The 14,816-nt window shown below is 39.1% G+C and overlaps 1 protein-coding gene across 2 annotated transcripts in view; it reads right to left on the bottom strand.

Annotated features, from left to right (window-relative positions):
- Nucleotides 1-14,005, bottom strand: part of LOC127628159 (rho GTPase-activating protein 7-like) — a 104,582-nt gene extending 90,577 nt beyond the window's left edge. The window contains exon 1 of one of the 2 annotated variants that reach the window (XM_052104880.1): nucleotides 13,628-14,005. In XM_052104880.1, coding sequence (XP_051960840.1) covers nucleotides 13,628-13,748 — 121 coding nt within the window. In that variant the 5' untranslated portion in view covers nucleotides 13,749-14,005. The remainder of the gene's footprint in view (nucleotides 1-13,627) is intronic. The other variant, XM_052104879.1, reaches the window with a different exon arrangement.
- Between the last annotated feature and the right edge of the window lie 811 nt (nucleotides 14,006-14,816).

Below are 14,816 nucleotides of genomic sequence, written 5' to 3'. Positions count from 1 at the left end.
TCTTGTCAACATCCCTCATCTCATCCAGATTCAGCCATAGGTGGTGTTCCTGGACCACAAGAGTAGACATTGTCTGCTCGAGTGTGACCTTCGTCATCTGGAGGCTGATGTCAGTCACAGAGCGCAGTTCCTGCAGCACATTGGGGTCAGAACTACCCTCGTGCAGTTCTTTCAGTACCTTGGCCTGATATACTTGCAGGAGGGCCATGGCATGCAGAGTGGAGGCGACCTGACCAGTGGCTCTGTAGGCTTTGGCTGCCATACAGGCCCTGGAAGGGAGTGCCGGGTGACTCCACCAGGTGGCAGCGCTTTGTGGGCACAAGTGCACCGCAACTGCCTTATCCATCTTGGCCGCCCCGCCGTCGAGGGTAGTGAGAGAGGACGAGCTGAGGGATTGGGTTTGGACAGTAAAAGGTGTCCCCCACAACCTCGCCAGCTCATCGTGCACCTCCGGGAAGAAAGGGACCGGGGGGGCATGGCCGTGAGTGGCACCCTGACCCCAGGAACCAAACGTCAGGCCACGAGTGCTCTGGGGCGGGTGGAGGATTCCACTCCAGCCTGACACTTGCGGCGGCCCAGGCAAGCATGACGGTCAGCTCCACGTAGGCCTCAGACTGAGCCGGCACACATGAAGTTGCTAGCCCAACCATGTCCTCAGTGTCTGACATCACCAAGGTGCTCGCCGATGCAGTGATCGAAATCTCATCCATCTTGTGAGCTCTGAAAGAGACATTAGGCTAGCACTGAGCTGAGCTGCCTGTCTCATCCCAGAACTGGATAGGAGCAAACGAGTGTGCTGGGGAATGAGCAGTCCGTGGGGGATTACCCGGTGGAACCGAACCGATTAGAGCCCCTAAATTGCCTCCAGCGTCAACCAAGCTGGCCTCATACACATAGGTAGAGGGACCGGCGTGTGGGATGGCTGAGGTGGCTTTACCCCAGAAGAAAGAAAGTCGCGACCGCAACGTTGATATGATCATGTTCTCGCAATGAGAACATTAACCATCCACGAACACTTTGTCAACGTGATTACGGCCCAGACATGTGAGGCAACAATTGTGGCTCTCAGAGGTGGAGAGGTAACGACCGCACCCAGAAACTACACAGAGACTGAAGGGCATCTTTAGAAAGACGTTCATGTCAGTGTGTTTGCTCTAATAGAGGAAAATGTTTCAGAGTCACCAGCTATTTCTTTATCAGCCTCAGTCTCATGCAGGTGGCGTGCAGATGCATTGGTCTCAGAATTGGTTGCTCTCCAGAAACAAGGGGGGAGTGGATGTCACAGGGTTCTGTAACATTCTGATATCCAACGTAGTCTCATGACAATTTACATACAAGATAATAATTTGTATGAGATGGCGAAGTAGTACCATAATGTAAAACAGAACCAGAATTTTCAATATTCAATACAGGCATCACATGTTAGCTAGCCTCCTATCCAGTACTTTATTTTAAGAAAGGAAACATCTGTGAGCACATTTGTTTACTCATTCCATATTTATTTATGCATTACAAACGACTGATGTATGTCAATAACCTGTAATACACTTCTCAATGAGCCAATTATGCTCTGTCGGGCAGGGGTAAATTTTCAAAAAGCATCGTTAGCCAACTATGGTCATAAGTTCCATTGTTACCAGTGTAGTTCAGCAATTTACTGTTGCCCAAAACCATAGTTCTTACGAACATTCGCAAAAAGCATTACTTACTTACACATTCTGCATTCTGAAATGTCACGTAGATGCCAATGCAGCCATTAAAACGATTAAAAGCTGTTAAGAGAAATCACTTTTTTTAGAGTATTTGAGTATGTGAGACAATTCTGCAAGATCATAAATGAAACTATATTTTGTGGTCAAAAAATTGTTCTTCCTGAATGATAGCATGGTGTAGATTGAGTGACATTAAATGATCGCAGCAAACAAGAGGCGAAGTAATGATCTGAGGTGTTATCACTCTGCGGTAGAATTTCTATAGTATCAACATCAACTCATAAGACAGAATTGAATCTAGCATATGATTATGGCAATGAGGTGGTCCTGTAACATTTTGTTGACTCCTAGAGAGTTGAGAATATTGATAAATGGTAATCACAATGTGGCATTTTCAAAATCTATGTGAATGTTGAAGTCACCAACAATTAAAGCTCTATCTAAATTATCTATTAGATCATATAGAAAATTTGCAAATTCACCAAGAAAATCTGAGTATGGCCCGGGTGATCTATATACTGTCGAAAGTGCGAAAGACAACACAGATTTTTTATTTATATCCGACAGTGTCACATTAATCATTATAGTTCAAAAGACTTATATCCTCTCCTCTAAGAAACATCAGAAACTTCACTGTAAATTGTAGCAACACCTCCTCGACTCTTCAGATGAGGCTCATGTTTTTAACAATAACCTGGGGGAGTAGATTCATTTAAATTAATATATTCATCCAGTTTAAGCCAGGTTTCAGTCAAACAGAATGCATCCAAAATATGATCTGTAATAATTTCATTTACAATTAGTGTTTTGGTAGAAATAGATCTACTGTTTAGTAGCCCTACCTTTTATATGATGTTTGTCTACAATTTATTTTTCAAGTTTGATCTTAATCACATTGTGGTCCGTTCTGCATGATGCGGTGGCTCATTTTAGCTTATCGTGGTCCTTTCGGTCCGCTTGGTTCTTCCGATGGCCAGTCCTCCCCTGATCGGCCCCAAAGTGTGCCGGCCCACCAGGAAAATGCCCAGTATTCCAGATTACCAGTCCAGCCCTGATGTAGTAAACATAGTTCTTTGTGTGGAAACCATAAGAGTAGTAACCATGATAACATATGGATAACTGCATCAGAATTGCAGAATTTTTTTTAGCTTTTAATGTAGTTAACTACTTTTTAAAAAGAGTAGCTTGACTAATTTAAGTTTATATCTTGGGAAGCTACCGTTTCAAAGTAACCAAAAATGTAAAAGAAAATATTTAAGTGTGCATATTTGATAGGGCTTATTATTTGTATTTTATTTTTTCAATCGTCATCAATTTTTTAGGTAAAAATAAATTGGTTCTGTAACTGGCTTCTGGCTAACTGGTCATTTGCGTTTTATTAAATACCATTTTTAATAGCCTATTTGCCTTCACTAGTTGTTTCTAGTTTCAAATAAATCCTAGAAGTGCAAATATTCCATGTTGGTCCTCAGTTCACATGATGTCATTAGCCAGATACATCCATCCATCCATCCATCGTCAACCGCTTATCCTGTGTACAGGATCGCGGGGGGCTGGAGCCTATCCCAGCTTAGCCAGATACAGTCTATCATAAATAACAGTTTGCAAAATGCTGTTTAAAATACAATGCTGTTTAAAATACAAACGTTTTAAATACAGATTATAGGAGTACAGCATGTCACATCATATGACATTTCAACTTTCCAAAGGTATTTCATGTCAACTAAACATACTGTATATGCAGGGATATAAGCAATATGTTGCAAGACTCCTATTCATGATGACCATTTGCATGTACTTAGTGGTGTTGAGTGGAGCTGAAAAGTATTGATTTAATAACTTGTGGTGTAGAGTTGCTGTGGCGGTGCCAGGCACTGAGAGATGGCAATTTTATGCATCATCAAAGGTAATGAAGGATCTGGATCCTTCCTTCAGGGTAAGAGACTTTTGATTAGGCCATAATGCCAGATTATCCTTTTGAACTGGGTGAAAATGAGGTAAATTTGAAGAGCGATTCTTTTTGGAAATATTTTAAGGGGAGGAAAATGAGGGGCATTAGAGATAAGTCATAAACAGTGCCCTGAGAGTCCAACTCAGCAGGAGGGCATTCTCAAATGTTTCATAAGCAAAAGTATTATTGTATTAAAAGTATTGAATTAACCAAGATGGAAACTGATCCCCAGAGTTGGTCTTGTTTTCACTAAAATGTAAATGAGGCAATACAATCGGACCAGAGATGAGAAAAACAAAAACAATTCTCAAAACAGAGTTTACAAACACTTTACCAACTTGATTGATTTAGGAGAATTTTTCCAAATTTACAACAATTCTCAAGAGTTCAAGGTCAAAAACATCTAACTATATATTTAATTTGAAAATCAATGAGATTATTTAACTTCCAACACAAACAGAAAACTATGGCTGTGTTGCAGATGAGCACTTCCATTTAAAAAGCTTCGTTGATTATTATGGGGACGATTTCATTTTGAAGCATTTCAATGTGTCTCAGTCCATTGTGCATTTTGTAGGTATAGGTTATTAAGGTTTGCCTAGAAACATTATAACTTTGTGCTTTAATATACAATTCAACGTATGCGTTCTCACAGGTATGTGTATTTTGGCTATTTTACAACGGCTTAAAACATGGATCAGACATACATATATTAAATGTATTACTGTCCTGAGACTTTTTATTTTAAGTGAAGTGATGCCAGACTTATTATTTATATGTATTTATATATTCTTATTTTCGGTTCTATACAATTTTCATTTAAAAAGTATTAAATTCACAGAATTTATTGCAAAAATAAAATCAAAAACAAGGCTTTACAATATGGTTATGTAATATATGAAACCCTTTTATGTTTAATTTTCTTTAAAAATAACTAGGTATATTATGATATCTGTCATTTTAGTAATATAAAACTGCTCATACCATAATTTAAGATTTTTGGTCATACTGCCCACCTCTAGAGAGAACAAAATTCCTTTTGATTTAAATGAAATTATGCATATTAACAAACATGCATTAAAGCCTAAATGAGCCATGAATGTTAAGGTGATACATACCATTCACATTTATTTATCGTACACTCCCTTTGACTGGAGCAGAACACATTCCAACACATCCGATGTCCACTCAGCATGTAACCTCTTGTCACATGTGACAATAGAGCGAGACTAAGCAGTAAATCTGAGATACAGCTGGTTTAATGAGGCTTGGCCGGCAATGAGAACCCTGATTATATATGGTTATGAGAGTGAGTGAACGCCCACCTCATGCCCACCTAACTTTAAGACCTTTTTATGGAGAGGTCCATGTGTAAATCTGTTACCCTAATAAGCTATTTGCATTTTTTATGGCAAATTGCTGACAGATGTAATCAATCACTGAGCTTTTGGTTTAATACAGGCCAGTTGTAAGCAGCTGGAATACTCATTTTGATACCTGAGATCTTAGATCTGTTTTGAAGAATATTCTTTATGTTCTCTTTCATATAAAGAAAGTGGATGGTGACCAAGGACAGTCAAGCTCCAAAAAGCACAAAAAAGTACCTTTAAAGCATCATAAAAGCAGTACATATGACTCATGCTCCATATTCTAATACTTCTGAAGTTATATGACTGCTTTGGGTAAGGAAAATAAATGTAAGTTCTTTACTGAAAATCTTGACTGACAGACGTTGTGACCATTCACTTTCATTGCATGGAAAGAGCAGCTTGGTCATTCTGCTTTTGTGTTCCACAGAAGAAAGGAAATCATGAAGGAGAGTAAATAATGACAGCATTTTCATTTTTGGGTGAACTATCCCTTTAACTCTTTATAGTACGGTGTAGCCATATGGCAACATTTTCTTTTCTTTTACATCCTCACCTTTCAGAAAGAAGAAGAAAAAACTACAACATAATACTTTGTTGGAAATAAAATGGCAGTCTTTAGAGTAACCAATAACATGCTGTTTTAAGCCACGTAGCATTTGAGTTTGTCTCCAAGACTAAATTGCATATATGTATAAATAACAAAATTGTGATTTATATTTCTTCTTTTAAGACAAAAATGAAACCCAGCAATGTTTTATGGAAAGGGCAAGAAGTGTGCACAGTTAGCTCTTCTCATTGACAACAGTGAGGATGAGCTAGACTTTAGTGACAGTGAAATGTTTTGAAATACAGAAGAACATATGATAATGATTCAGTCAATTTTTGTTTTCATGCATTCCAAGTGTATAAATGCATCAATTAATTAAATAAATATTATTGAATTAAAGCAGAAATGAATATTTTTAATTTTTTTTAAAGAAATTGAACATTTTCCATTGTTGTACAGAGTTGGCATATAGTTATGTTTCTATTATTATTATTATTATTATTATTATTATTATTATTATTATTATTGTAGCTATATTATGTAAGACAATATTCAACTGGTAGAACAAAATGCATACCACACAGGGTTAATAATAACATGTTTACTTACCTGTAAGTTGCAAAAAAAAAAAAAAGTCGTGTGGAGAGAATCATATTTTGGAACATTTGCATACCAGGTAAAGCCTATGAAACTGAGAGCTGCAAGGCCACTGAAAAACAAGTCAGTAGAATTTATTGTCTTGCTGATGGACTGCATTCATTCCAGCTAATCCAGTTGTGAAAAGCATTAACAGACTCAAAGTACTGTTACTTTTATATAGATGAGTGCAAAGCAAAAATCTCTTTCATTTTTCCATAGACAAATTGATTTTCAATGATAACTTATTTAAGGAATAACTGACAACAGACTGTTGAATTATTGAAATAATCGTGGTGGTAATGCGGTCATGACGCACAGCACAGTGACTGTTACACCTCGGTCTGCATTATTTTCAATAATTCAACAGTCTGTCGTCAATTATTCCTAACATAAGTTATCATTGAAAATCTATTTGTCTATGGAAAAATGAAAGAGATTTTTACTGCACTCCACTATATCAAAGTAACAGTACTTTGAATGTAAACTGAACTGGCCGGAGTCAATTATTCCACTTATGCCATGGCTACCACACATTAAGACACTGTTCAGGGTTTTATCTAAAGACATTTTGTAGTTTTCATCCCTAAAACGCTCTTGTGAGTTGAGCTACTTTCTTCTGCCACAGATTCAGTGTCTATCTTTGATATAGCCCAAACCTTCATTGCTAGTTCGAAAATGTCACTTAAGAACTAGCAACAGAGTATTGTGCTAGCTGCTTTTAATGACTTGTTGGAGTAGCAAGGTTTTGTTTGTGTGTGTGTGTGTGTGTGTGTGTGTGAGAGAGAGAGAGAGAGAGAGAGAGCGAGAGAGAAAATGAGAGAGATTGTGTGTGGGATTACCTCTGTTTGTAGCGGTTCTTGTCAGTAGTACTATCGTTTCAAATTGTCAAAATGTAAGTTTACTTTAAGTATACTTCTCAGCAGCAGCATTGCCATTCTTGTACTGTATATACTGTAGCTTTCCCATTGCCACAGAACAGTTTAATTGAGTCATGGGTGTCAGTTGACAGCAAGGCTATGTGTCAGACTCACATCGCAAGTATGTGTCCATGTTTGAGAGGGGGAGCGCAAGCGTGCTCTCCCACAAAAGTTGTTTTTTTCTTTGGATTATATAGAAACTGTTGTATTTATCAAGTCACAGGGGATGCATTTACATCAAGGCTCTGTTTTTTGGCTTTGTGTGTAGGTGTGTATGTGTGTCAGCGTGTGTGAGGGATTGTGGGTTTTGTACCTGTCTTTTTTGACCAATTTTCAATACTTTTTTGCCTCAAAACAAAGTTTGTAAGATTGTGATTCACATCAGAGCTGGTTGGTTTGGTTCACAGCTTATAACTCAGTTATGAAGAATTTTATGTACAGACATAAAAATAAATGTGATAAAACTGGAACCGGAACCATGATGGCTGAAAAAATGGGAGGGCACTGTTCCACTCTATTCACATCCATTGGTCAGTCAAACAGGTATTCCCACACCAAACTCAATGTAATTTTTATCCAAAGCGACTTACAGTGCACTTATTACAGGGACAACCCCCTGGAGCAAACTGGAGTTAAACTGGAGAGCACGTCCATTCAGAACACCCTGTGCATTCTCAGGCTAGGTCAAGGTTGCACTGTTCACCAGTTTCAACAAATACTAGTTCTCATGGCGTCTGCGTCCACGGTGATCCCTTTGGGCCTGCTCCATATGAGACAGTTTCAGCTGGTTTTTCAGGAAAAACTGTCAGCAGGCATATGCCCCGCTACTCTCAGGGTTTATGTGGCCGCCATTTCGGCTTGCCACGCCTTGATGGACGGGGTGCCTTTGGGGAGGCATCCTCTACTCGCTCGCTTCATTCGTGGAGCCATGCGACTAAGGCCTCCTGTTAGGACCAGAACTCCTTCATGGGGCTTAGCAATAGTCCTGGAGGGTCTGGTTGAGACCCCCTTTTGAACCTCTAGAGTCAGCGTCTGACAGACTTCTGACTCTCAAGATGGTCTTTCTTATGGTGATTACCTCTCTTAAGAGGATTGGAGATCTACTGGCTCTGTCTGTTTTGCCGGCCTGTTTAGAATTTACCCCAGGTATGAACAAAGCTATTCTGCATCCTCATCCTGACTACCTTCCTAAGGTGCCTTTTTTGACACTACGTCCTGTCACTCTGGAAGCCTTCTGCTCCCTGCCGTTTTTAACGCCGGAGCAGGAAAGACTTCACGGACTCTGCCCAGTCCGTGCCCTTCAGGCTTATGTCCACCGCACTAGCCAGTGGCGATAGTCAGGGCAATTATTTGTCTTCTATGGGGGCCACAACAGGGGGGCGGCCGCTACCAAGCAGACTATGTCACATTGGCTGAAGGATGCTATTGCCCTAGCCTATGAGGCGCGCGGTCAAGCTTCGCCAGTAGGTGTCAGGGCTCACTCCACCAGAGGGGTCGCTTCCTCTAAAGCCTTGGCTAGAGGGGTCCCTCTGCAGCAGGTTTGTGATGCGGCAGGCTGGTCCTCTCCGCACACATTCATCAGATTTTATAGTTTGGATGTTCATGCTACTCCGGGATCTTACGTCCTTGAGTCGACATCTCAAGCTCATGCCTGAACAAGTTTGTGACGCGGCAGGCTAGTTCTCTCCGCGCACATTCATCAGTTTTTATGGCAGGCTCATGCCTTAACAAGTTCGTGATGCGGCAGGCTGGTCCTCACCGCACACGTTCATCGAACTTTATGGGTTAGATGTTTTTGCTACTCCGGACTCTTACGTCCTTGAGTCGACATCTCAAGCTCATGTCTGAACAAGTTTGTGATGTGGCAGGCTGGTCCTCTCTGCACACATTCGTCAAATGTTATGGTTTAGATGTTTATGTTACTCCGGGCTCTTACGTCCTTGAGTCGACATCTCAAGCTCATGTCTGAGACCTCTCGCGTTCTTGTGAGCACACTTCACAACAGTAGGGGTCCGGACAGCCCCAGTGCGGCGGCGTGGGTATTGCGTTCCCAAAAGCGCTTAGCAAAGCGCAGCATCAGAGTGAAGCTTTTTGTAAAGGGAACGTCTCGGGTTCCATGTGTAACCCTTGTTCCTTGAAAAAGCGGAAAGAGATGCTGCGCTTCTTTGCCGCACTGGGACGTCCCAGGACTGCGCTTCAGAAAAAGATATCTGACGACACGCTGGTGACGCGTCTGTTTATAGCCTGGCCACAGGTGCATCTGATGATCATCACCAGCCGAGGCTATAAATTCCGGTCAATGTTCATTGACGTGTTACACACATATTCACAGCTGGACACAATGCAGGATTGTTCCCAAAAAGCGCTTAGCAAAGCGCAGCATCTCGTTCCGCTTTTTTCAGGAAACAAGGGTTACACATGTAACCCGAGACGTTTCTCCCTTTCTATGACTCATTAAGGGGGTACATGTCCTTCGGCTGTCGAAAGTCTAACAGATGTAGAACATAATTCATGTTTTAAATGTGTTCTACATGAATAATATGACTGTACTTAAAATAAATTAATTTAAAGTGAGGAACTGTAATCTGATTACATAAATAAAGTAAATGTATTATACTACATTTAGAAATAAAAAGTAAATAGATTATAGTGATTAATCCCTTTTTAATCAGATTACACCCAACACAGTGAATGTACATTTTCACCCATTTGGCAACAAATACATTTTCAGGAGGCAATAGGGGAAGCTCTTATAAACTAATGTAAATGGAACATTCTTTTTAATTCTAAGATTAAGTTTTAAGTGGGTCTGTGAAAATATGCTGTTTTATTGAGAGTCGGATTTGACTTTCATGACAACATTTCAAATCAGGAATTTAGGGAGATACATTTCCCAGATGCTATGTTTAACAGTCAAACAATACTTCATTAAACTATCTCCAAACCAAAATGTGAAAATATTCATTGATATGGTAAAAGGAAGAAAATATCATAGCTTTTTCACATATTCTCTTTGCTGTTGTTGTAGCCTAGAAACATTTGGAATCTGACCTCATTTCCTCCCATTTTTTCCAGCTGTGTATGTTTATTTTCTATGTCTTTTTTCCCCTTTTTCTTTCTTTGAGATTGCAACATCTGGTGAGGCTTTCTCACAGTAATCTCAAGAACTAACAGGCCTGCTCTGCATCATAATAGAGCTCAGAACTTCTTACACAGATTTATTCCATCATGCTCACACACACATACACACACACACACACACACACACACATGCAAACACTGCACTGACAGACACACACGGACACACGTGGCTCTGGTTCCTGCAATGAGGTAATGCCTCTTGACAGGGGTGAAATAAGAGCTGTCCATAATAAAATGGTTGGGACAATCTGTTCAGTGTAAACCTCAGGTTCAAAAACAAGTGGAGTAATACAATAGAAAAGCAGGAAAAGTGCTAAATGTGTTTGTAAAGAAAGTCTTATAGGTTTGAAACAACATGAGTATGAATAAATGGTGATAGAGATTATATTTTTGGGTGAACTATCTCTTTAAGGATCAGTGTTTTTGTTGAAAATGCACTCACATCATTGACATAAACCAAATCTTGCAATACCTCACACATCAGCCCACATCGCAAGCTCCAGTCGATCTTGGCCAGATGTTTACTCCAGATGTGGCCAGACCCCTCACTAGTGCTACGTTGTATTTTACTTGGCCGTGATTTTGTGTGAAGTGCCATGGCAATTGCGATTCCCTGGCTCTGTGCCACATTTAATTGTGGTGAGTTAGTTTTTTGGCAACAAGCTGTTTTTATTGGCTTTGAAAAAGCTTTCCTCATGCTAACATCGCTTTGGAGTTCTTGCATGTTTATAGCACGCATCTGGCGGACACAGATCCTCGTATTCACCTTGTGATCTCCGAGAGTACGAAGGTATTTGGATTGAGTTATGACAAGTTGGGTCAGGGCGTAAATATTAGGACATGGTTGTGATTTATGGCAGAAATCCACAACTTGTATGAGCGAAATGAGGCCCCTATGAGAAATATGTTGAGAAAGAGACAGGCTATCAAGGAAGATTTGGTCTTAAGGGAAATCCTCATTTTGACCAAAAGCCATTTACTGCGGTCTCTTTGATGACTCAGAGGTTGCCAGTGATGTGGATATCCCAGCAATTAGCTGGCCCTTGTTAACATGTCAAGGCTTTTTTAACCATACTTCACTCAATGTTCTGTCTGCTGATACTCATATTTACTTTTTACTAGGGCTGTCAATCGATTCAATTTTTTTATCGAATTAATTACATGGTGTCACAATTAATTAATCGCAATTAATCACATATACAAATATTTGTTGAGAAAGCCCTTCGTATAACAATAATTCAATATATAATGATGACATAGTGATACATAGTTATCTTTATATATATATATATATATATATATAAAATAAAAACATATTCAGATAATTAAAGTGCATTACATTCCTGTAGCAGTTAATCATTGATAAGACGATACAAAAAGTGGATTTAGAATACAATGTATTGTTTACTAACATATTATTGATCATAAGTCAATCATTGGCACACAGTTCACAGCAATCCATTTCACAAGTGAATTTGTCAATCAGTTGGAGATTTATTATGAGGGCTTGTTTAAGGACCCGTCAATTTACCCCTGCGTCAGACATGCTTGTGTAGCGTCTTGGATGCATTGCGTCATAAACATAAAATTTTTAGGTCACTGTGTCAAGTTAAATATAGTTTAGAACACATCTTGAGATCCCTTAGTTAGGATTTGCGCTCCATCAAGTGTTTTGAACGCAAGAACGTAACGCATGTATGTGTTGTTCTGCTGTTCAAGTGTGTTTTTCTTCACTGTATAAACTGCTCGTTGCCACGCAGCTGAAGTTTGACTTAGTGCCCTCTGGAGTATACAGGTGGTACTACAAGCTTGCATTTCTCAGGAATCTTCCATATTACGTTCCGGCGGGCATTGCGATTTTTGTAACGCGTTATATCGACAGCCCTACTATTTACACTTATATTTCATCCTGGTTGACAGTTCATAGCATGTATGTTTAAAAGCCAAGTCATCACTAAAAGCATGATTAGATCAGGGTTTCCTAAACAAGTGTATTGCAAACCCCTAGGGTTTGTGAGACTGTTAGAAATACCATTGCTGAATTAATGACCCATTGAAATCAGAGTTTTGTGTCTTTTAGTCCATTTTTAGTAGCTTTGAGCTCAACTACTGTATATGTTAGTGTACTAGTAAAAGTTGACAAAATTTACTTAAGCAGATATTTGCATTTTAAATGTACATATCTCTTCAGCAAAAACAGACCAAAATACTGATGACTCATCTTGCACCTCATTGATTTTTGGACAATCAAATACTTGCTAGAATGAGAATGTCCCTCCCCCTAATCATGGTTCATGGATGTGATGTTACTAAAGCCTATTGGCTATTTAAAATAAAATGCTTTTTTTTGCCTCGCCAAAACTTCCTGTTTCAGTAGGAAATACGTCAACACTGTGATCTGTGATTGTCCAAAGTCCCGTTCAATGCAAGTCATTCCGACACAGCCATTATTATTACAGCCAACTATTTTCTATGGATACATTTTCTATGGATACATTTCTAAAAGTGCAGCTCCTATTTACTTGAATGAGGAAAGACCGAATTCCCCAAAATGATTGGTCAAGATTACGAGCAAATAAGAAATTTGAAATCTGCAGTAAAATCTGACAACTATGGTATCATACATTGTGCATCTTTAGCTCAGATCAGGCTAAAGTGAAAGGGGTGCCAATTTTTGGAGGGTTTATAGACAGAAATGTGAAGCTTATCATTTTATAAAAGCACTTAAATTAATTCTCCTGGTAAAAATGGTGTATTATTTGAGCTCCAGAGTTGTTTAAATTGTTGTTTTTATGGTCAATTAAGGGTTAAAAGTGTTACCTCATCATGGCAACAAAGTTGTAAAATTGAACAACTCTATACAGAAAAGGTTAGTAAGTCTTTTTATCACACTACAATCATGTTAACATGCATATTGTTTATGTCTTGTAGCTAATCTTTTGAAACCGTGAGTATTTTAACATTTACAGATTGGCCCCATTCACATCCATTGTAAGTGCCTCACTGTAACCCATTTTTTTTTTTTTTTAAGTAAACTTTAAAGTCTAAAAAAAATTTATTTCTGTGTAAATCAACATTATTACACAAATTTAACATGTATTGAGCCCGCAATATTCCTTTAAGATATAAAGCCTTGAAACCAGAGATTTCCCAAGGTGCAGCCCTGGTTTCATTAGACTAACTTCTGGTTTGTCATATCTCACCTCATTTAAATTATGTAAAGTTTAATTAGTATAATGGAAAATCATAAAACAAGAACATCAATGGACCACCAAGATGGTTCATTGACCTGAGAAACCACAACCACATCTCAAGCCCCAAACACATCAACTGCCAAACGTGATCTTTACCTGAGAGCCGTTTCTCTCGAGCACTCTTCCAAAAGTTATCCCATGCCTTGTTAGTGGAATCCTTCACATGTTCGCTAAAAGACCTCCTGAGTGGAGTTTTCACTATGTGTGCCATATCCATGTGCTTTCAAACGTGTCCAGTCACTATTCATTTCATCTTTTTGAAGAGCTCCATGAAGTCCAGAGAGAAGGAGGTTTCTTCTTGCTAGTTTGACACTTAATGCAGAATGTCTGCATGTAGTTTTCAGACACCCTCTAATATGTGTGAGATTGTGTAAGAGAGAAGGAAAGAGGGAGAGTTAGAAGGAAGGGGGAAAACTTTTTCTTCTCCCAAGCTAGGGGTCAGAGGAGCCTGAAAAGGAAATAGCATCTACATTTGGTTAAGTGTCACCACCCCCTCCTCATCTCCCTTGCCTTTAAGACAAAGTCTGTTCTGCATCTGGAAGGCCACTATTAACACACACACACACACACACACACACACACACACACACACACACACACACACACACACACACACACACACACACACATTCCTTTACAGGACACTAGGATAAATAATACATTTGATGGACACTTTTGCTAATGGGTGGGGAAATGACAAGGCAAGGACTGTCCCCTTTTCTTTATCTTCTCTTTTTCTCTGCTTTGTCTGGTTTACTCTAACTTCCCATTTCAAAAAGATAACTTCTGTTTTCTTTGTTAAGCAAACATAACAGCCTACATTTGATTCTATTGAAGTTTGTTATTTTGATCTATTGATATTATCCATCCATCCATCCATCCATCCATCCATCCATCCATCCATCCATCCATCTTATGGCTTCTTATTAAACATTTTTAAAATCTTAGACAAGACATTGTCAAGGCAACATAAAAGTTTATCTCAATTAACTATAATTTTCTAGTTTTATACAGTCAGCTTTTTGAGGCTGACAATTTGATTCCAAATAAACACAACTGTATGTTCTGTCTTGATAGTATATTGGCTTGTCTGAGTGCCCTTGTTAAATTGTACTTATTGCACAATTTAAGTTCCTGCTTTGATTGCAACAGTTGGCGTTTAATAATATATGCATAATTATATGCAAAATATGAGTTGGGTGGGTCTCTCTAAACGTTTTCTCATTGTATGTTTGTAGTGCTGATCAGTGGATTTATCTGTGTTCTTTTCAGTCTGTATTACTTC

Source organism: Xyrauchen texanus, chromosome 34 (genome assembly GCF_025860055.1).
Source record: "Xyrauchen texanus isolate HMW12.3.18 chromosome 34, RBS_HiC_50CHRs, whole genome shotgun sequence".
NCBI classification, from domain to species: Eukaryota; Metazoa; Chordata; class Actinopteri; order Cypriniformes; family Catostomidae; genus Xyrauchen; species Xyrauchen texanus.
The sequence above is the reverse complement of the archived record's forward strand: the minus strand, read 5'-3'. Positions and strand labels throughout refer to the sequence as shown.